This window comes from Canis lupus, chromosome 4 (assembly GCF_003254725.2).
Source record: "Canis lupus dingo isolate Sandy chromosome 4, ASM325472v2, whole genome shotgun sequence".
Taxonomy (NCBI): Eukaryota; Metazoa; Chordata; class Mammalia; order Carnivora; family Canidae; genus Canis; species Canis lupus.
The window spans coordinates 81,564,880-81,589,711 of NC_064246.1; the positions used below are offsets into that span (position 1 = coordinate 81,564,880).

A 24,832-nucleotide genomic window follows, 5' to 3' on the forward strand; every position below is an offset into this window, starting at 1 on the left:
TTTTGGTAGTCTTGAGATTTCCAAAGAGTATCGTGTCATCTGCAAATAGTGAAAATTTTACTTTTTCCTTGCCGATTTAGATGTCTTTTATTTTTTTGTTGTTGTTGTCTGATTACTGTGGCTAAGACTTCTGGTACTATGTTAAATAACAGTGGTGACTGAGGACATCCCTGTCTTGTTCCTGATCATAGAGGAAAAGCTGTCAGTTCTCCCCCATTGAAGATGATATTAGTTGTGGGTTTTTCAGATACGGTCTCTATTAAGTTGAGGTATGTTTCCTCTAAACCTACTTTGTGGAGGGTTTTTATCATGAATGAGTATTGATGAAGATGTGGAGAAATGGGAACTCTCTTGCACTGTTGGTGGGAATGCAAACTGGTGCAGCCACTCTGGAAAACAGTATGAAGGTTCTTCAAAGTGTTAAAGAATAGAAGTATCCTATGATTTAGAAATTGCACTACTAGGTATCTACCCAAAGAATACAGAAATACTAATTCAAAGTGATGCTCCCTGATATTTATAGCAGCATTCTCTACAATAGCCAAATTATGGAAACAGCCCTAGTGTCCATCAACTGATGAATGGATAAAAAAGAAGTGATATATATCTATGCATATCTATCTATATCTATATCATCTATATCTATCTATATCTATATCTATATCTATATCTATATCTATCTATCTATAAAGTGGAATATTACTCAGCTACCAAAAAAGAAATGAAATTTTGCCATTTGCAATGACATGGGTAGAGCTACAGAGTATTATGCTAAGCTAAATAAGTCAGTCAGAGAAAGACAAATACCATGTGATTTCCCTCATATGTGAAATTTAAAAAAAACAAAGGAGCAAAGGGAAAAAGAGAGAGAGAGGCAAACCCAGGAATAAACTCTTACCTATAGAGAACAAACTGATGATTATCAGAGGGGAGGTAGATGAGTGGGTGGGTGAAATAGGTGATGAGGATTAAGAAAGGTACTTGTGATGCACACCACGTGTTGTAAGGAAGTGATGAATTACTAAATTCTAGACCTGAAATTAACATTATAGTCTATGCTAATGAACTAAAATTTAAATGAAAATAAAAAAATAAAAAGTATATGCCTATATGCATATAAATATTCATTTTAGTGTAGATTTGAAAATGGAAGAATTATTGTAATACTTTTTGAAAGAGAAGTCAAATCTGCAAAATTATCAGGATTAGTTTAATTTTTATTTTTTTTTTTTTTTTTTTTTTTTTTTTTTAAGATTTTATTTATTTATTCATGATAGTCACAGAGAGAGAGAGAGAGGCAGAGACACAGGCAGAGGGAGAAGCAGGCTCCATGCACCGGGAGCCCGACGTGGGATTCGATCCCGGGTCTCCAGGATCACGCCCCAGGCCAAAGGCAGGCGCCAAACCGCTGCGCCACCCAGGGATCCCATATTTTTTAAATTTGCTTATGTACATCCTCTATTTTGCTAATCTTCTTTCCCAGCTTAATTAGGCTAATCCTAGCATAATTAACTGATGTAGCAGAAATAACATCTTACTAATAATTTAGGAAATGACTGCTTTATATTCAACTACTATATCTGCAAGAAATTGTCACCCTTTATTTTCTCCTGCCCCATTTGATGTAGCCATTACCCAATTCACTCCCATTCCTACATTAGCATTTTAAATAGGCTTACGGGATTGGCATAAGAAGACTAAGTGCATTGGAAAACAGCTTAGGATTTTATCATCCAAGTGCATATTGATTTTTTAAAAAATATTGATTATAGAGCACTAGATGAAATCTTTTTTTTTTTTTTAATTAACTACACAACCTCCATTTAAGGATACTGGGTGAGTTATCAAAGAAAGAAAATATCTATAGTGATATACTAGGTAGTAGGATGCTTATGTTTATTAAATCCTTATATCTGTGCATTTATGAGGTACTCTACATCAGTTTATTCTCCTAATACTTTGAGCTATATATTGTATTCATTCTAATGGATGGAAATCAAAGTTCAGAAACATTAACTAACTTGCTGGGGGCACCTGAGTGTCTTGTTTTCACATCCCACTTTTGATTTCAGCTCAAAGTCATGATCTCAGAGTCATGGGATCAAGTCCTGCATTGAGCTCTGTGCTCAATGTGGAGTATGCTTGGGATTCTCTCTCTCTCCCTTTCCTGTGCCCCTCCCCCTGCTCACACTCTCTTTGAAATAAATAAATAAAATCTTTTAAATAAAATAAATAATAAATAAATAAATAAATAGATGAATAAATAAATAAATAAATAAATAAATAAATAAATAACTTGTTCACCATTGTTCATATATTGCGATTCTTGATGGGTTTTGAGGGCATTATTGATTTTAAAGGTGAAACTATACATAAAATTTATTCTTTCATATTTTTCTTCATGAATATTGGATTAATGTGTCTTTTATGTGTATGTGGCATGCATAAACATACATGCATATATAAACAAAAACATTTACTAGAATTTTTTTCTTGATATGCATATTTATGGTTTCTAAAAACTCTGAGAATATGCTACTATCCTTGTGGTCTTCAGAAAATGTTCACATATAAAATCCACCATTTCAAAAGCTTTATCTGTGAACAAGTTGGAAATCTAGTAAATAAGCAGTGACAGTCTTAGACTCCTCAAACTATTTCATTTATCTTATTTCAGTGGATTCTTATCTTATTGTGTGCATCCTATAGGAAAATCGGTATTAATTTTGTATTTTACATAAATAATTCTTTACTTGTATGTCAAAGCGTGGAGATCAGGATGAGAGAACTTTCTTGTCCCAAGCCATCGGTAATATTTTAAAATTTATTTTAGATAATACTGCCAGAATTTTAACCAGAAAAAATGGATTCAATAGACATGAAATAAGTACCTATCTCTTGCCTGTGGTGATATCAGACAATGATTACCCAATTCAGAGCAGCACAGGCACGCTGACCATCCGAGTGTGTGCTTGTGACAGCCAAGGCAACATGCAGTCCTGCAGCGCGGAAGCCCTGCTGCTCCCTGCTGGCCTCAGCACGGGGGCCCTCATCGCCATTCTCCTCTGCATCATCATTCTGCTAGGTAAGAAACTTTAAGGAAAATGTGATTATTTCCTAGATTCCTTATGTTAGTGTATTTTTAAATAAGAAATTCTATTTTTCAAATACCTTCTCTCAAGTTGACTTCAACATTTAAGATAGACGTGAGTTAATGATGAGATATTGTTTATATTAAAATATTTTATATGATCACACAGTTATTACCTTTTTTTAAATAATAAGACTGAAAGTTAGAGATAGCCAAAATGTTTTCCACAGTTGCACAATTGCTTAGTGGCTCATCCAAGGCAAAGTATTTTGCTATCAGTTATAGTTTTTCAGTAAATCTAAAGTTTATTTCTAGGTTTTTAATCTTATGGTGGCTGGATAAAGCACTCAGTATCTTACCCTCCCAATGAAATAATGTTAAAATGGCCCTTTACCTGGTTTACTTTTCCCTACAACAATAACACTTGATTTTATAACCTAGAGCAAATTGCTTTTTAACTGCTTTTGAATGAAAACTCAGATTAAGTTTACTCCCCTGTTGCATTATCTTAAAACTATTGTGCATATTCCTATGACCCTAATCAAAAAACATTGTATCTGACATTTGAAGAAGCAGTAAAATGAACTTGGATTTTGGAGTCAATCATAGTAGGTTTCATTATCCTCATTATTAGAACATTTTTTACTGGGTAAGAACACTTAGCTGACAATAAACAATCTAAGGTTTAGAATCTTTACATCACAAATTTATGTGTGTGCATGAAAATACAAACTTAAGCAAAATAAAATGTCATATTTTCTCAAAGGCTTTAATAAGCTTTTTTTTTTCCTCTCTTCGTGGTAGCCTATTTCTTTTTTAGCCACTTTGAAGGTCAAGAATACTTACCAATGGATTAAAATCTTATTTTTTTGTTGAATTAAAAAAAGTCTCTTGTTTGCCCTTTTACACAAGGTTGAAGGCAGATAGCCTGACTGTCCTGTTAGTAAAAGGGAAAACAAAAGTTAAGAGCCCTTCACATACTAATATAATTCTCGTAGTTCACGCTGCTGTAACTATGCCATAGACTGGATGGCTTAAGCCACAGAAATGTATTTCTCATAATTTTGGAAGCTGGAAAGTCTAAAATCAAGGCACTGACAGATTCCAAATTTGGTGAGGACGTATTCCTAGTTTCAGGATGGCTGCCTATGTTGTATCCCCACATGGACGACTCCAGTCCTCTTCCTGGTTTCTTTTCATAAAAAACACTAATCCAATTCATGAGGGCTCCACCCTATGACTTAATTATACCCCACTTCCAAATACCATCACTTTGGGGATTTAGGCTTTAACCTGAATTTTAAGAGGACACATTCAGTTCATAATGATAATAAATCGCATACCCTTTAAATGTTTCTTCTAAAAAAAAGCTAAATAAATATAGGCATTTTATCATATATATACCTGCTGTAAAATATTTTCTGTCTCTTTCCTTGTTTAATCAAATGCACATCTGTTTCCCCAAATCATAATTTTCAAGGATCATGTCCAAAATGTTTGGAGATAGTGAATGAGGACTGGGAAACTAATACAGCCAAGGGGGAATTTGATATTAACATTCTCCTATCTTTTATGCTATCACCATCATGATTAGTAAAGTCACTATATTATTATTAATATTGATACCTTCTCAGGGAAGTTGGGAAATGTCCTTTCTGGATGATACACATTTCTATTCGTGGATCTACAGTTGTTTGAGATGGATCGAGCTAAGTTCATTCATTCTTTCTATAGGTAATTCAATGTGGAAATTGAAATTCACACTTTGTCACCATGAGATCCGACAACTTTCTTTTTGGTCTCATTGTGATATATATTTCCATGTAAAACCTCAAAGATTGCTAAACTAAGAGTTTGTAATCAGAAAGTCACCCTCCCCTCCCTTCTTTTAACAATACAAGAAAACAAAAACAACTATGTGAATCCATCAGCGAGGCCATTTAATCCAAACCAACAGTATATCCTGTCAAGAATGCCCTCTTTTAAATAGCGTGTTGAAGATGTGCAAAATACGGGCCTATTTTTGTCCTCCCGAATTGTTTTACTTGAAGCCGAATTCAATTTGCGTCTATTTTCCATGCAACACCTTATGTCCCCCTTCAATGCAAAGTATAAATAATGTCTGCACGACCAGGAGCTAAGTTTAAACAGTTCTTAGAAAAAAAAAAAAAAAAGAAAAGAAAAATAGACAAAATGTCTCACTGTATTTGAGAAATACCCCCAGATGGTCATAGACATAAATCAGAAACCCTTGCATTCCTCTCCTGCACTTCCACTCCTCATCTCTCTGGTGTTGTAGGTGCACTGCTAATGAATTTCCTTTTTTTTTTTTCTTTCTTTCTTTCTTTCTTTCTTTCTTTCTTTCTTTCTTTCTTTCTTTCTTTTTTCTTTTCTTTTTTCTTTCTTTCTTTCCTTTCTTTCTTTCTTTCTTTCTTTCTTTCTCTTTTTTCTTTCTTTTTTTATCTTTCTTCTTTTTCTTTTTCTTTTTTCTCTTTCTTTCTTTCTTTCTTTCTTCCTTTCTTTCTTTCTTTCTTTCTTTCTTTCTTTTTCTTTCTTTTTTCTTTTTTCTTTTTTTTTTTTTTCTTATCTTTTCAAGTTATAGTCGTACTGTTTGCAGCCCTGAAAAGACAGCGGAAGAAAGAGCCGCTGATCTTGTCCAAAGAGGACATTCAGGGACAACATCGTGAGCTATAATGACGAGGGCGGCGGGGAGGAGGACACCCAGGCCTTCGACATCGGCACCCTGCGCAACCCCGCGGCTGTGGAGGAGAAGAAGCTCCGGCGGGATATTATTCCCGAGACGTTGTTTATCCCTCGGAGGACTCCCACGGCTCCCGACAACACGGACGTGCGGGATTTCATCCACGAGAGGCTCAAGGAGCACGACCTGGACCCCACGGCGCCGCCCTACGACTCGCTGGCCACCTACGCCTACGAGGGCACCGACTCGCTGGCCGACTCGCTGAGCTCGCTGGAGTCCAGCACCACGGACAGCGACCAGAACTACGACTACCTGCGCGAGTGGGGCCCGCGGTTCCACAAGCTGGCGGAGATGTACGGCGGCGGGGACAGCGACCGGGACTCCTGACCTGGGCGCGGCCGGCCACTAGCTCACAGTCCGCAGAAGCTTCCTGCCACTCAGCACACGATTTTTTTTTTTTTTTTTGGTCCCATGGACTTCTTCATCTGTTCATTCATGACCTTGATCTTTTTCTTTATTTTTTTCCCCCTCCTTGTAGGATGTCTCCACGGAATTGTCTACGAAATTTTCTTTAATCACTTCCAAGAGCCAAAGCTATGGAAATTCAGTGTTGTCCATCTTAGAAATAAAAGATGATCTCAGAAACACGAACAGGATAGTTCTCCCTTGAGCCACCTCACACACAAGCCGCTTCTGTTTAGATACACATCCTGCCCCCTGCCAATGAAGCTTTTTAAAAAGGTGAAGAAGAAAAAAAAAAAAAAAAAGAATTTTAAGGCATATCCTGTTCTGTACATTAAGTTAAAAAGAAAACAAAAACAAAACGTATATGTGGTGTCAGTAGGTGTGATTTGCAACCTGGTATATACAAACGTTTGTGCAATTTCATTTCATCAAATTCTATCTGCTAATGTTTTATATTTATATTTTTGTATTTATTTTTAAAAAAAATAAACAAGTTTTTACAACTACCTTGTCTCCAGCTTCATTTTTTTTCCCTAGGAAGAAACAGTTTCTCCCTGCACTATCTTGGTACAAAATGATGTTGAATGCAGGTAAGGGTACAAAATCATTATGGTGATTTAGGTAAGAATTTCTTTTTCAGTGAGTTTTTGTTTTCTGATATGTGAAAAACCTGTCATATTAAAAGTAATGGTCATATAGAGAGCACTTAAAAATTATCAATTGAGCCAATTTAAAACATGGCCATCCTTATGCTAATTATCCCAACATATCAGCAATACGGTAATTTCGTTTTGTTCATATTCACTTAAGTAGTATCTGAAAGAATATAACATTTTCTTATTTTTGTATGACATTAGTGCTACTGAGGGTTATAGGTAATAATAGTTCAGACAGATTTCAGACTGAAATAATCCTGTAATGGAAAATATACTTACCTCTCATGATGACTTCAAAAATGCCTAGTAATGACAATAATAATGCTGAATATTCCATTAAGGCACAGCATTGTGATTATGTCAAGTTTTCAAAAGTGCATTACATATTTACTTGTAATTAAGTCTGGTTTTCTGTCAATGAATGATTCAGTAGAAAGGGGGAAAAAAAAAAAAGTACTGGCAGTTAATTATCTGGAGTTCCTGAGATTCACAGAGGCCAACTGCACCAACTGATCTCTTGTTTCTCAAGCTCCAAATATGATTTATTTATAAATGGAATGCTCTGTAGGGCCTACGCTAGGAAGTTGCATTCCCTGCTGAGTATATCATAAACAATACCAAAGATTTATGTGCTTTCAAATTAATGAAAATGCTATGCTTTTAGAGTGAGCGTACAATATTGACATATCTTTAATGCAGATTTATTTATTTCAGTCTTCTTGAATGAATCCCCCCACCTCCAAGTTCCAGGGTGAAAAGGCACACATTTTTCTGACTACAGACATTTTAGTTTGCATGGTAATATAATTATAAAAGAAAAACAACCCATGTGGTCCAGTTAAAATTAGTCACATTAAAAGGCTGACACATGAAATCATAGTAAAACTTAACTTGTTTGACTCATATTCTAGGAACCCATTTGTATAACCAGAAGGTGGACTGTTAAAAGGACAGAGTTAAAGCTGAAAAAAAAATTGAACTGAAGGAAGAGAAAACCCTCAATAGTCTGAGATTATTCATTCAAATAAAATCAACAAAAAACGGAAAGGTTAAAAGAAGGTGTAGCTTATGAACATTTCACATTAATTATGATTCAAAATATAATATTCATTTGATTGAAAATTAGTTTGAAAATTTCCAGCATTATTTTTATTAATATTGCATATCAGTAATTGGAATTCTTATTTGAATGTTTTTAATTATCCTCAGAGTATTTCAAGCTGATATTAATTTGCTCTGTCACTTATTTTATCACTGGCTTTTAATAAATTTAAGAATTGTAGCAGTCATCTCTAATCATCCAATCAGGTTTCCAAAAAATTATCCTAAAGGAGATTGATTAACAGGTTTCTTCAGCAATAGAGGAACTATGTTGTTCAGAAATCATTTTTTCAGAGTTCTGAAACAGTCCTTAGTTACAGATAACCTATTATTTTTTGATAATGAAAGTGATATGTTAAATTTCTTGGAGATCCTAAAATGACAAAGGGTCCCTCTACTGACCTGCTCAAACTCTCTTAAGAGTCCCGGTATGATGCTTTCCCAAAGAATGCCCAATATACAGATTATTCTATGTCTAATTTTTTTTTATATTGGAAATGAGGAAAATGAGTCTAATTATCCTGTCGTTGATGACATCACATAACTATGGGTCTTTCATCTATTCATCCATTTACTCCCTCATTCGTCAGACATTTTGAACACCTATTATAAAATCAAAGGGTGTTCTAGAGATGTAATAATGAATTGTATGTAAGCTTTATATGTTAATAATTCCTCTATGAGTGAAAATGAAAAAAAATATAACAGTTATAAGAACACTCCAAATTTGTTACTAAATACTTAGTAGTATTTTACTGTTCATAATTTTTTTAAACACAGAGAAAAATTATTGTCATCCTTTTTCATGTTTTATTTTTTTTTAAGACTTTATTCATTTGACAGACAGAGAGCAGAAGCAGGGGAGCAGGGAGAAACAGGCTCCCCGCTGGGCAAGGAGCCCAACGTGGGGCTGGATCCCAGGGTCCTGGGATCATGGCCTGAGCTGAAGGCAGACACTTACCAGACTGAACCACCCAGGCACCCCACTTTTTCATGTTTTAAATATTCAGATGAGTGAAATAAAATGATTTATAACCTTTGGTCATTAGAAATGGTGATTAAGTTAATCAATTCTCATTGGTTTTAGCCTCAACAAAATATCAGGGAAAAGTTTATGGAGAGATACATTAATGCTCTTAGGCTGAGATATCCCTCTATACATCAAATAGATACTGTCACACAAGTGCAAGAGTTCCAGAGGCTTATTGGTAGACTCAGTAAACATAGGTGCACAATAAACATAGGTGCTCCATAAACATAGAAATTATGAGTAATTAGATGCCTAAAATAGTCTAGAATAAAAATTTTAGAAGCCCCTAACACTTAGGATTGAGAATTAGGAGTATCTGGGTTCAGTGATCAATGCATCCACCTAAGTATCTATATATAATACCCTCATGATGCCTCCCCTCTACTGTCTGTTGCCTGACACCTGCTGACCACAGGCTGCAGCTCCCTAGTCCCCGGAGGCACCCCTGGGCGGCACTGCAGGAATGCCTGGGCAAGCTCCTGGTAGCAGTAAATGAGTCTCCCTGGCTCAGATCTGCTGAAAGTGAAGCCTTGTTCTCCATGGATCATCTGGCCAGCTGCTGGGACTCTTCCATTGCTTTGAAAGAGTTCAGTATTGGCTTATGGAGAGGGGTTCAGGGCGTCCACTTGGTCACCAAGTCATCCTGCAGGTCATAAATAGTGTAAAACAGTGGCATCTGGTCACAAGAGCTGTGTTTTCCCTTTTACTCCAAAGTTATGTCCCAGTTCAAGACTTTATGGTCATTCTGGACCTTATTTTTTTTTTTAACATTTTATTTATGTATTCATGAGAGACACAGAGAGAGAGAAAGGTAGAGACACAGGGAGAGGGAGAAGCAGGCTCCCTGCAGGGACCCTGACGCGGGACTCGATCCCAGGACCCTGGGGTCACGACCTGAGCCAAAGGTGGATGCTCGACCTCTGAGCCACCCAGGTGCTGCTGCACCCTACTTTTTCTTGTAAATCCCTCATTCAAGAGGTTGGATTTGTTTTGTTTTTAAAACATGCACTGGATCCCACCGCTTCTCACCATGTCCATTACTCTGCCCTAGATCTCCAACGCCCCCTTTCTCAACTACTAGGGGTAGTTAACTTCCACCTTGGTCTCTCTGTTGTCACCTTCCCCATTACACTCTACTGTCAGCAATGGGATCTAAGAAATATTTTCAAAATGAATTTCCCATTTGGTTGTTCCTTGGTTCTAAACTCTGCTTTTCCCTTATTTTACTCAGAGTTGAAGGCAAAATCATTCGGGTATCCTTAAGGCCTCTGCCAAGCCCTTTCACCTATTCACCCATTTATTTGCTGTGCTCCAACTACTGACAGTTGTTTCTCCTCACCTTCACGAGTTTACACTGACCATATCTCTTCCCCAGCTTGTATCTCTACCTTGTTCCAGATCTTTATCAAATGCAAAACAAAACAAAACAAAACAACCCTCTATTAAATGTTATTTTTAAATTAAGGTCTTAACCCTGTCCACACGACTTGAAAATTACAGATCTTCCTATTGCTCTTCTACTGCATGTTTTCTCCCCGACACCACTACCCTTTTAGCATGCTATATGACTTACTTGTTTACTCTGATTACTTTCTGTCTCTCTCAAATAGAATGTAAAAATCAGGGGAGCATGGATTTTGTGTTTTCTTCCTTGTGATGCCCAATAAACAGAAGTATGTCTGCTTAGGTGCACAATAAACATTTTTTGGGAGAATTGATAAATATTGGACTATTGGATTTATCACGTATCATATTTAATTTTACATGCATGTGCATAGATATGCATATTATTTGCATATGATATTTCTGCTTCCTTCAGATAACAAATTACCCAAAGTTATGGAAAGAATCTCCGTAACTTTTACAATCATTTACAAGAAAACTTTTTCCTTCCAGACTGCTTCTGTACTGGGCCATCATTTTAAAGATAAATGCTAATTAGTCAATGATTATTTTGGCTAATTGCTTTAGGAAAGCAGAGATAAATCTTAAAGGACACACAAATCTGAGAAAGTCAAAACATTGTTTCCAATGAAGGTACGTTGCAAATATGTTTGGAACATTTGTGAAGTGCGCCAAAATGATGAAAGAGGGAATTGACATAAAATAAAGTAAGTGATAGAAACATAGATGACTACTTTTTCGGGTTTGGTTCTGATGTGTTTAGAATCTGGGTCACAATTTGGGGACCTCGATAGTGCTATGGAAAGGTCATTTAAAGGGACTGTTGGTCAGGGAAGGTTTTGAGGAAGATTAAGATGAAAAAGAATGTTGAAGTGGAACCAAAGACCTTATATTTTCTTGATTATTTTTAGGAAATTTCTCTCGTTGCAATTGCCAAAAACATACCAAGTTACCAATGTGCAATGAGGACAGCCTTCAGAGTTACCTAAGTAGGGACTCTAGGACAACCTTGAATCAGGAACCCATGACAAAACCAAGGAAATGAGCCAAGAGAACTGATGTGAATAAGCAAAGATGCTTGGAGCCAAGGTTACACTGCTGGTTAAGGAAGTTTTTTTAAAGTATATGTGTATATATATATATATATATATATATATATATATATATATTTTTAATATAATATCCACAACCAAAACCAACAAAACAATGCATATAATATATAATTGTTATATATATATATGACATATATATGTATATATAATTTATTTAAGTCCACTCATTTTTTCTTATTTTGTTAAGTCCACTCATTTATTATACATATTATAATTTGCACCCAATCTCTCTGATAATCTAACTATTTCTTTAAGGCTACAAATGTAGTATTTACCTCAATGCTGAACTAGCCATTTCTTTTTCAGACATGGAGATGAACTAAGTCAAAGAAGAGAAAAATAAAAGGCACTTTTCACAATTCTAATTAGCAGGAGCAAAAACAAACCAAAAAAGACAAATAAAGATGATTTGCTCAACCTCATTTTCTTCTATTATTACAAACAGGATTATTTTAAAGTGTGCATGAAGTAGCACAATGAGCAGTCTTTATTAAATTAAGGGATTTATATAAGAAAGGATTAACAATTAATGAGAGCATAACAGAAAACTGGTAGACAGTTTGTGAAAACTCTTTTCCAGCTGTGGAATTATCCTGAAGTTGGAACATGACATTTACAACTCCGCAGGAAGGATCGCACAGCAACTTCATTCCCAAATTTATCTGAATAAACCTCCTACACAACGTGAAATATTTAGAAGCACTCCTAAGACTCTTACCATGATCTTTGCCTCTCTCCTATCACAATCAAGAGGATTTTAAAAGACTTTGTTAAATCAATGTGTAAAATCCATGTCTTTGTGTTACCATTTATATTAATTTAACCCCACTGCTAATATAGCCTAAAAGAAGTCTTTTCTGAATAGTTTTGCTTATGTCAATACATTTTTGTAAAAAAACAGCCAAACTTGGTGATTGATTCAACTTCTGGCATATTCTGCTTTTCTTTTAGAAGAACAAGACTTTAGTACGGCAAGTCATTTGTTTGAAAGTATTATCTATTTTTTTCCAGCTTTCTTGGAATATAATTGACATACAATATTGTATAAGTTTAAGGTGTACATTGTACTGATTTGAGTCTATAAATATACACACATACACATCTTAACTGCATAAATTTCATACTTCTAGTTTTTCAAAGAGTGAAATTTTATTATAGGCAGAATTTTATTCTGCATTTGTAATAATTTTGAGCATAGAAAATATTCGTTCAAAAGTGTGTAGGTACTTCAGTAGTTCCAACATATGGAATATTCTCTTGGCACTTATATATAATTTAGATTAAAGCAGTTCCTTTATTTGTAGGTTTTATTTGATTAAAAACCTACACCTGATAAAATGCTAGTCCTGAGCAGTGCCGGGGACACCTAAGCAGGTACTACACAAATACTTGTTGAGTGATTGATTAATCTTGGCATTCTAATACTTTGTTTTCTAATTTTGGCACTATGGAAAATGTCAGGTTCCATGCCTTCCCTACCTTCAACCAAAAAGGCAACATGTTTCATTCATATTTGAAAAAGCATATTCTAGAAATGTCACAGTAACCTTTTCAGATGACAGTCTCTGCCGAGGAATTCTTGACAGCAGCTATGCACAATTATGCCAACTATATATTGAAACGTTCTCACATCATCTTCCCAAAAGTGATAGCTTGAGCAGACAGCATTTAGATAACTCGATGGAAGGAAACCCAAACTCGATGCCCTCTTTTATAAACTTTATTTTTGAGACAGGAATGGAAAAAAGTGGAATTCAATTTTTAGTTTATTTATTGGCAACGTGAATTACTTATCTAGAGATATTCATATTACGCCTCAGTTTCCCTATCTATGAAGCTAAAATCTCAGTGCATTACTAATATGGAATATTGAACACAATTAATTTTGTATCTTGACTCATTCATTAGTATACACTTTAAAATTTTGTTGAAAAGAGGGAAAATAAGGACTAACACCACAGTTGTTCTCCAAATCACTTAAAATGTAATGATGTGGTTTTTTAAATGGTAAATTAAGTACATAAAATGTCAGTGATTAACAATATCTGTAATGTGTGTGCTTGGAAAACTTACACATAGAATCGAACGATGAAGATGACAGAGGATGATTGATGATGATGATGATGATGATGATGATAGTAACTAACATTTATGTGCTTATTAATATGTCAAGAACTATTCAAAGTGTCTAACATATACTAACACATTTAATTGTCACAACGACTCTGTGAGGTAACTACTATCGCAATTTTACATGTCAGAAAAATACAAGTGAGAATTACGTAAAATTGCCCACAGTCCCATTCTTTTTTACGTAGTGGAGCTGGGGGACACATGTGACTCAATTCTAAGGTAGTCCTCTTAAACCCAAGCCTACTATTGGTGAAGATAAAATAATCAATCCTGATATCTTGGGGGAGTGGTGATAGTGGGATTTCTTTCAGTAGTGTTATGGAGACTGAACTTTAATAAAAAAAAAAAAAATAGTGGTTTTGACCACACATATTTGGCCTGAGCTTCACCACTGATATTGGGCCATTGTCTGGGCCAGTAAAATATGTATAATCATACTCTCTAAGCAATTTGGTAGGGCTTAGTCCCCTTGGGCTCTCTGATATAAGAAAGTCCTATTGTACAATACACTTTTGACTGTGTGGCCAGTGTATGGAAAAATCAAAATGGTGAAGGGAACGTTTATTTGGTGAGTGGCTGCGAATGATGTTCTCTCTAAAGTCCAAAAGTGTTAAGATTCATTGTAAGTACCTACAAGGGAGTCCTTGGAGGAGACTGGTTGTTGGTGTGTGTGTGTGGGGGGGGGGGAGGGTAGAAAATCTGAGGACTAGGAAGTAAGCTTATTAGAGCTTGGGGTAAAATACCTGTCCACTTGGGGGACTACTTATCATCTAAAAGCTTAAGGACCATGTCTTCAGGAACACTGTTATGCCTCTCTGTAAATCCAGCTGCTTGGGGTGAGTAACCTAGATGGAAGTTCCATGAGATTCCATGTTTTGCAGCCCAAACAGAACAGCTTGGGAGGTGAAATGAGAACCTTAAACTGAATCTAGAACACCTGGTGGCTCAAAAGAGATGAGCACATTTCTGATTAAGAAGCAGTTTACATGATGGGAAGCAGGATTCTGGAGGAAGTAGTCCCAGACATCCCATAAAAGTATCAATGAGGGTAACTGTGTACCTACCAGCTCCATCGGAGGATGCAGTGGTCCAATAAAATCAGTTTGCCTTCTCGAATAGGGTCCGTTGCCCAGGAGCACGTGTCTCCATTTGAGAGACTTCTAGAGTTTTATTTGGGCCCCAAAAGGGCAATTATTTACCACTACTTGGGCTAGAGCCAGGGTGGGTGGGTGGGGACATGCACCTGTAAACCCAATCACTGAGGGCTGTTACTCCCACACCGCCTGACACAACGTGGGTCCACTCTGCTAATAGATACATGGCATCTCTAGGGGGAATAGCTGTATCTGGAGTTGTGACTGAGACTCTAGGAGGTGGCTTATGTGGGGCCTTGGAACAGGCATGCAATTTGGATAAGGAGTGTGCAACGTTATTATAGTGTGCTTCTGGCATTTGTCGGCATGTGTGCCCTAACACGACTGATGATAATCAACAGAGCTGAGTGGGCTATCTCTTTGCAAATGGAGGCCCCCCCAGAGACACTTTCCCTGAATCGTGTCATTATTGGTTTGTCATCGTCTGGACCAAACGGTGAGCCCATTGACTACCACCCAGGAATCAGTAAAAAGGCCTGCACGTTGGAGCTTTATTCTTATGGCCTCTTATGGAGCTGAGCACGAAGCCACCAATCCTATCAGATGGACCAAGCCAGGAGAGGCCTCCTCGACTAGCAGGATGAAGAGATACAGCCCTTCCCACAGGGGTGGCGCTGAATCCCTTCCTGTGTCAGGCAGCTGGTCCTCAGGAGTTGTCCTGACTGCCAGTGGGGCCATTAATGGTCACCAGTAGCTGCCCTTCTGGATCCTGCGAATTAAACTTCTTTATTTCACTTTCCCTTGTTTCCCTCTACCATGACTCACCACTGGACACTCCAAGACTTGACATAACAATGCTAGCAGTCACCACAATTGGCTTCACCAATGGAACCGGACAGATTGCACTACACGTAGCTGCAAGTGGCTTTCTGATGGGCTCTCCTGGGTGGGTAATTCTATCTGAGAGGGGCCACCTGCTTGCTGGCCTTCAGTTGTGCTATTTTCTCTATTCTGCATTGTACCAGTTGTGTAGGGTTTTGCCTTGGCCTCTCATCCCAAAGTTCAGGCTCTGAAAGAAGGAACCAGAATGCTCCTGAACCTCAGAGTATTGTTCGTTGGAGCTGCTTAGGGGTGCCATGGATGCATTTTCCACTTATTTCCACTTATTACCACCTCATGAGGTAAAATCCCCAAGTGGGTGTTAGGCTCTGGGTATTTCCTGACCTAAGCACAAACCCAGCTGCTGAGTGTTATGAGATTTGAGTAGATTTTTTGCAGAGTCCTGTTGCATAGTTAATGGCCGGGATGTGAGGATCTGGAGCTGCAGGATCTGAAGTGGGCAAGAGGCTGAGCATGGGGGATGCTCCATTCTCCTGCTATCTAGAAAGGCCTTTGACACCATATTTAGCCCTTTCCTGAGGGTACCCAATCCCCTCGTAACAGTGGGGGGATGGTTGTATAGTATAGTTGTATAGTGTCACTGTCTCTAAAAGGGTCCAGGAGGCTGTCAAACTTCGGTGCTTGACTGGGATGTACCTACCCGGCTGCAGTGTGGGACAGGCATTTGATCCAGAACCCCAAGGACAGTGAGATAAATCATGCTTATCTCCAGAAGATGTCCCCTGTGACTTAGCTCAGACGTCTGAGCCCCAAAGGAAGGGACTGAAGGCAGGGCCTGCTGTATGGCTTGCTGGGCCAGCTGCAAGGCAGTTTGTTGAAGTTGTCTCCGATGGAAAGACACTGATTGGCATGAAAGAGCATAAGGTGACTGAAGTGGAATGGGCAAGTGCGGAATGTGTGGCCTCTGAGAAGCGAAGAGACCCAACACGTGCTGTGCCTACTGCACAGCTTGGTTGGGAGTTGATGTTTTACGGGGAGAGGAATTGTGAGGTCCTCCCCTGAATGACAGTCCCTGGAAGTCAGCTGGCCTCAGTGGCCGGTCCTTTGATCTTCTGCAGGGCAATGGCCCACCCTCTCTGCGGTAAATATTGCATTACTGGCCTAAGTCTGGGAGAGCATCCGCAGAGAGCCCACAGAGTGGAATGTCTCAAGAAACTGGTGTGACTCGTACGAGGCTGATTTCCTCTCCAGAGTATCCCAATTGACCTCATGGGGATTGGGGTCCTAGTGCAATGGTGGCAGGATCTTTAGGACTGACCCCTAGACCCCTAGAACCAGAGCTTTGGTACCTTGTCCTACTGTGGCAGTGAGGTGTGCCAGGCCTTCCATGGGCATTTTAGATTTTGTAAGAAGCTTTTGAACTTCCTTGAGAGCTTTAGGGGGAGCTGGGACTAGGTGTTTCAGCCATTTGTATTCAGCCATTAGATCTTGTGACACCATGTGCCAGGGAAGGGGCCTGTGATACCCAAGGGGTCAGGAGATAAGGTATGACAGGAGCAACGTACATACTGATGGAGGGACCACAGCCCCAACTGTTCTCGCCTAGCTAGACCCATGGCTTCCTGAATGAGGGTGCCCCACGCGTACTGGTTAGGACGTGGAGTCTGATGCTGCTCCCAAACACAGCAGTCAGGGAAGGAGAATCTCCCTCTCCTCCTTCTAAGGGCACTTCTGAGGATACCTTCGTACAGTAGCCCATATTTGGGCTGGGGTTGCCACTCTCACATCCCGGCCATTAACTAATGCAACAGGACTCTGCAAAAAATCTACTCAAATCTCATAACACTCAGCAGCTGGGTTTGTGCTTAGGTCAGGAAATATACCCAAAGCCTGACACCCACTTGGGGATTTTACCTCATGAGGTGGTAATAAGTGGAAATAAGTGGAAAATGCATCCATGGCACCCCTAAGCAGCTCCAGTGAACAATACTCTGAGGTTTAGGAGCAATCTGGTTCCTTCTTTCAGAGCCTGAACTTCGGGATGAGAGGCCGAGGCAAAACCCTACAGTTGGTACAATGCAGAATAGAGAAAATAGCACAACTGAAGGCCAGCAAGCGGTGGCCCCTCTCAGATAGAATTACCCACCCAGGAGAGCCCATCAGAAAGCCACTTGCAGCTACGTGTAGTGCAATCTATCTGGTTCTATTGGTGAAGCCAATTGTGGTGACTGCTAGCATTGTTAAGTCAAGTCTTGGAGTGTCCAGTGGTGAGTCAGGGTAGGGTGAAACAAGGGAAAGTGAAATAAAGAAGTTTAATTCGCAGGATCTGGAGGAGGTACAGAGTATGCTTTTAGGGGCCATGAAAGGTCAAGACAGGTACAGGCAGAAGGAGTGGGGCAGGGTCTGGGACATGTGCTTTTATTAGGGTCCTCATGGGAAGGGCTTGGTGGCTCCTGTTTCAAGGCCAGATTGATTGGTCAAGTCAGATCAAAGGACTCTCAGGTCTTGGTAAGCTTCTTGGGGATCCTATTGGGGGGTCACAGAAGGGGAAGACCCTGGGAGACAGGAAAAGGTGCTATCAGGAGGTACTTAGGGGAGTCCTATGAGGAACTTGCATAGGCTTGTGGCTCATGGGTGGGGCTCCTGTCAGTTCAAGGCTCCTGCAGGCAGCTTCTATGGCGGCCTGTCATGCCAACTGGTCGCCAAGGCAGTGTGTTAGGGAGCAGTTCAGTCAAACCCTCAACAATGGGCAGTCCTTGAGTTTTTGTCTTTTCAAAATGTTGCTTTTGAATCCATTTGGGATGGGCTAGAAAACCTTGGCTTCTGCTTCCTGAGTCTCTTGAAGATCTATTACCCTGTTGCCCAGTTTTTTTTTTTTTTTTTTTTTTTTTTGCCCAGTTTTAGATGTAGCATTTAAGGACTCTAATGCCAGTGGAATTTTCACTGACTTCTAAGTCGTTTTGTATTTTTGCTTAGAGTTTCTAAGATAGTTTTCCTTTGTCTTAAGGTCTAAAATTTTAACTAAAATATATCTCAGGATTGATTTTTTATAGCCCAATTTTTCCAAGGTCTATGGTGGACAATTTCAATAGATTTATTTAAGGTTTCAAAAATCACTTCCACAATAATGGTTTGCATTTTAGTTTTACATATCCCTTGTTTGTTTTGTTTTCTTTGTCAAGACTATATGGGCTATATGGGTAGTGGACTTTCTTTGTCTGTACTCTGTTTTAATCCCTTTTACTTCTGACACTTCCACTCCTTTATTTCATGTTCATTTCTTTTTGTTTTGTTTCCTTTCATAAATCTGTTTTATTAGACAGTATCCTCATTTATCTTAATTTGACAACTGTGTACTATTTTTTTTTTTTAATTTCTGACACACATTTTCCTTTTTCATGACTTACCTGAATCCAATCAATTCTCTTTGCATTTATCCCCCCTTTTGGGTATTCTTGATTTTCGATATCTGATTCTGGGGGATTTTTGTTACTTTTCAAAAACTCAGAATGCTTATTTGGGATATTTATTTGGATGCTTTATTTGGATGTTAGTTTTAATAAAATCTACTTCTCCTGTGTGTATGTGTTGGGTATGTACAGAGTATCCTATAGCCTCAAATAATTTCTCATCACCACCGTTTTAGGCACTACACAATCTTTAGCCTGCAATTGTCTGTTGCATTAGACAAGCATTCCAAATATGATGCATACTGGGAGATAGATTTGGAAAAGCAGAAGGAACTCACTGATACCCTTTGCTTTACACATTACTAGTACCTAATTATCCATAGGAGCTCCAGGGCTCTCCCATTCTTACTTTGCTGTATGGCATTGGCTGTACTGGCTCGTCTTAGTGAACCAAGCAAGTACAAGACTTGCTTGTCTTAGTACAACCAGCAAGTGTACTTACTTGTCTTAGTAGGACAAGATATTTCTCGGTCAATTTGCAAAGGAACAACAGCACAGGTAATATATCATCCCCAGCCTGTCCTATCCTGTGTGTCTTCTGGTCTCCTCCCACACCAAGGCAGTGGTTTCTCCAATGTTGGGTTTCATTCCTCCAATTCCTCCCACATAGGCTCCTCCTATATTCCCACCAAGTTTTCAGCATTTGGTGTTATTACTAAGGCCAGTTCCATCAATCTCATGCCTTCTCATGGGTTCAAGGTGGAGGCTGGGAGCTAATGAGTGTTTTGCCCTGGGTCAAAAGCTAGGTTGTTGGCTCAAGTCTTTCTTAACATTTTACAACTTTATGTCTTGGCTTATATCCTCTCAATTACTTGAGAAAAGTGGTTTTGAAATTATAGGAAAATAATGGAATTAAAGGAAATATTAGTTAGTACGTTCTTTTTTTGTTTTTTGCCAAAGAAGAGAAAAAAGAAGCAGACTTATATTTACTTACCAAAGTTTTAAGTATGTTTATGATTAAGTCTGTAATTATGAAGAGTATTTTAAGATCATCTCATAAGGAAGGAAAAAAAAAACCTACATTATCCTGTTACAATAAAAAGCGAAAAGATCCCTGCTTTTAAAATAATAATAATATGTTAAGTATACAAACAAAATTTATCTCCTTAAAATGATCTATATGAATCACCAACACTAAAAGCTAAAAATAAGCTTTACCTAGGTGCAGAGGAATAATGAATATAATATTTAAATATGTAAACATGATTTTAAGAATGTAGTTATATATACTAATATTCAAATGAACTTTTCAACATGTAGTTGAATAACTGAAGAAGATCAGGCTTAAAAATGTACTTGAATATATATTGAATTTTCTTGTTTATTCTTTACCATCTTCTTAATATTTACTGGCTTAGGCTGGGAGACATATCACATATGTCACATGCATCCACACCCCCGCATATATGTATACACATTCATACAAATATACATATATATGCATATCCCCTTATAATGCTGTTACATGCATATATATATACAATTTTTCTGACTATTTGTAATGATATATTTATATAGTTATAGAGATATTATTATGTGATTTTATATATAATACCTCCTGGTAGCTGTTTTTCCTTTTTTTAATAGATCAGTAGTTACAGATTAAAACATTTTGCATTCGGGTAAACTGTTGTTTTTTTTTAATGTGTTTTAACTATGGAATTTGGGGGTTTTGCCAAATATGTGCCATATGTGATCCCCATCCCAAATAACCTTAGAACATTTTCATCACTACTGTGTGTTTCTCAGGTCCTATGTCAGTAAATCCTCACTCCAAGTCCTCCAGTGCAAAGCAAATTTCTGGCTTCTATCACCATTACTTAGTTTTTCCTGTCTAGAAATTAATATAAATGGAGTCGTGCAATATGTGCTATCTCTTGGCTTCTTTCACTTACCACAAGGTTTTAAAATTCATCCATGTCACTGTGTGCATCAATTGTTTGTCCACTTTATTACTGTATATGAATTGTTTGAATGCCTCAATTTCTATATCCATTAATGGATATTAGTGTCATTTTCCCCTTTTGATTACTAGAAGGAAGCTTTTGTGAATATTCTCTTGAGAGTAATTGCTGAGTCATATGGTTAGTGGATTGGAATTCATGGGTCGTATTATAGGTCTTGTTTATAAGAAACTGCCCAACTATCTTCTGAAGCGATTGTAATAACTTATCCACTCAGCAGAAATGGGTACAGGATTCGGTAGCACTTATACTCACTAACGTGATAGCATCAACTTATTGATGTGACATAAATTTTAGTCATTAAAGCTAATATGAAGTACTTTTTAATTTGCATCCCCGATGACTACTGTTTTGAGCAACCTTTCATAGGATTCAGAAGTCTTTTGCACACTTTATACACTGTTGTTCTTATTATTGAATTATAGGTAGGCACACACATGCTAACACAGACATAGATGGAGATAATTCTGGATACGAGTCTTTTGACAGCTTCACATCTATAAGGTGTTTCCTGCTAATTTGTGGATTGCCCTTTCATTTTATCAAGATGTGTTTTGAGGAGTAGAAACGTATAATTTTGACAAAGTGAACCTATGCCCCTTTTTCTTCCATATTTAATGATTTTTGTATTTTTATAAGAAATCTTTACCTACTTAGAGGTTGCAAAGCTATCATCCTAAGTTTGCTTCTGAAGTTTTATAATTTGAATTTCTATATTTGGTTCAATTATCCATTTCAATTTAATTTGTATGAATCATTTGAGGTAGGGATATTGATTCATTTTCCCTCATATGTATTTTCAGTTGTTTCAGGACATTTAAAGAGAAAAAGTTTTCCCCAGTTAATTACCTTAGTACTTGGATTAAAATTTAATTGATTGTATCTATTTATGTCTATTTCTGGACTCTCTGTTCTGTTCTATTGATCTATTTGCCCACCACTAACTATTTATACTAACAATGGTATTAAAATTAAGTAGTGGGATCCTTGGGTGGCGCAGCGGTTTGGCGCCTGCCTTTGGCCCAGGGCGTGATCCTGGAGACCCAGGATCAAGTCCCACGTCAGGATCCCTGCATGGAGCCTGCTTCTCCCTCTGCCTGTGTCTCTGCCTCTCTGTCTCTCTCTCTGTGTCTTTCATGAATAAATAAATAAAATCTTAAAAAATATTTAAAAAAATAAAAAAAATAAAAAAATAAAATAAAATTAAGTAGTGTAAGTCTTCTCTTTGGTCCTTTGCATTTGTGTGTCCATTTGAGAATCAATATGTCAATTTCTACAAGAAAGTATCTTGAATTTTTCACAGGATGGACCTTAAATTTGCATATTATTTTTGAATAGCATATTTTGAATATTTTGAATATTTTGAGAAGACTTATCTATTAATAGTATTTAAACCCTCTAAATTTCTGACATAAACTATCTCTCCATTTATTTAGATCTTTTTAAATTTCTCTCTGCTTTATGTTATAATTTTCAGTATAGTGGGCTTATCATATTTATTGCAAATACATACGTATATATTTGAATTTACAATTTAAATTAAAGTTAAATTGTTGTGAATGGTGTTGTTTTTATAATTTCCAGTAGTTTACTAGTTTAGTAGTAGTTTACTACTAAAAATAGTATTTATTTTATTTTATTTTATTTTATTTTATTTTATTTATTTATTTTTTAGTAGATGGCTGGGCAGTGACCATGTGTGTCTGTAGGTGGGAGTTGAGGGTGTTGCCAACCAGCTTTCCTCTCTGGCTCCCAGCATAGCCTCTACGTGGGGGCCCCTACGGGAGTCATCCAGCTACCACTGTCTAGCTGCTCCCGCTATGGCTCCTGCTATGACTGCATCCTGGCCCGGGACCCCTACTGTGGCTGGGACCCCAGCACCCATGCCTGCACCGTATTCAACAGGTCCCAAGGTAGCAGGTGAGAAGTGTGGTAAGGGAAGTGAGGGTCCCCGGTAAGCAGGGGCTCAGGGCCTGCCAGCTGTAGGGAAAGCGGGGGCAGCTGTTGGTGACAGCCTCCCAGGCCCTGCCACTAGGGAACACTAAAGCTCAGTCCTCCTGTTCCTGTGTCCAGGACAGCACTGATTCAGGACATGGAGAGAGGAAACTAAAATATACTTCTTTCTTTCATATTGATTTGAAACCTATGATCTTGATAAATTTGTTTATTAGTAATCTTAGTTTTCTTTCCCTCTGATTAACTAGAATTTTATATAAATGCAATCATGTTTTCTTCCAAATACTTTTTTTTTAATTCTTCTGTTCTTATAAGAACAAATTTTTCTTTCCTTTTTTGCATTGGCTAGGAACTCCAGCATAATATTAAACTGAAGTGAACACAGACATTCTTGCGTCCGTTGTTCTCAATCAGCTTAGGGAAGTTTTAGTCTGTTTACTAAGTATTATGCTAGTTATTGAGTTTTCATGGAATATTTTATCATGTTTAATATGTTTTCGTCATAGCTATGTCACTGAGGTGTTTATTATGACTGGGTTTTGAATTTTGTTAAATGCTTTTTCTACATCTGTTAAGATGATCATATTGATTTTATTCTTTATTCTGTGAATGCAGTAAATTACACTGATTAATTTTAAATGTTAAACACATTTACAGGTGTCAACTTATTCAATTCCCATACCATCTCAATGAAAGGGGTACTGTTCATTTACCCAACCAAGGTCACTGAGATAATAATAATTTGACAAAATAAGATTTGACACTAAGTTTAACACCTGAACTTATGATCTTAACCACTACTATATTTAGCCATCTTTTCTAATCCGTCAAATGCAAACCATCATTTATCATTCTCACAGAAAAAAAAATACAATTCAAATCTATATTACAAATATATTTGTTTAAGAATTTTAAAACTTTCAAATGATGCAACAACTTTTTCTTCTAGAGTCTCCTTTAAATTTGAGTATTTGATGAATTAAAGTGTCTAATCTGTATTACCTCCTTGAACAAGAAACAACAAGTGTTTCTTCTTGGCAGATATCCTTGTTTCTGTCAATGTCATTTGGTTTAAGGATGAGAAAAATAATAATATTTAAAGACTCACTGTTGGTTTGGCAAGCATTTAAACATGCGAATACATTTTTAAAACTTTTTGTTGATCATTTGTTTTCAATATGAAAACTTAAACATAACAGGTTAGCCCTCCTGAGGACTTGCATTGAATCTTTTAGTTCCTGGGGCCAGTTAGCTACTGAATTATGTGAACTCATTTTTTTCTTTGATAATATTAATGTCAAAAATGCCAGAAGATTATAAAAAATACAAAACTGAAACAATTATATTCTTATTTTCATACTAAATGAAGTAATCTTTGAAACTTTTTCCTATGTTAATCTTACTCATTAAAGGATATTAACTGCAGTCATTTTAATTGTTTTTATTTATTTATTTTTTATTTTTTAATTTTTATTTATTTATGATAGTCACACAGAGAGAGAGAGAGGCAGAGACACAGGCAGAGGGAGAAGCAGGCTCCATGCACCGGGAGCCCAACGTGGGATTCGATCCCGGGTCTCCAGGATCGCGCCCTGGGCCAAAGGCAGGCGCCGAACCGCTGCGCCACCCAAGGATCCCAATTTTAATTGTTTTTAAAGCACAATTAAAATAAATTTCTTTCTCTTTTTTAAAAAAGATTTTATCAAAAAAAAAGATTTTATCCATTTATTAATTTAAGAGAGAGCGAGAGTGAGAGAAACAGGGGGAGTAGCAGGGGGAGAGGGAGAAGCAGGCTCCCAACCAACCAGGGAGCCA

At 37.4% G+C, this 24,832-nt stretch overlaps 1 protein-coding gene across 1 annotated transcript in view; it reads left to right on the forward strand.

Annotated features, from left to right (window-relative positions):
• The window catches only part of LOC112652718 (cadherin-10), a 174,721-nt gene extending 167,958 nt beyond the window's left edge, over nucleotides 1-6,763 (forward strand). Inside the window, 3 exon segments of the mRNA XM_025436344.3 lie at nucleotides 2,834-3,085; nucleotides 5,688-5,757; nucleotides 5,759-6,763. Of these exon segments, the coding sequence (XP_025292129.3) occupies nucleotides 2,834-3,085; nucleotides 5,688-5,757; nucleotides 5,759-6,179 (743 nt within the window). The 3' untranslated portion in view covers nucleotides 6,180-6,763.
• The last annotated feature ends 18,069 nt before the right edge of the window (nucleotides 6,764-24,832 follow it).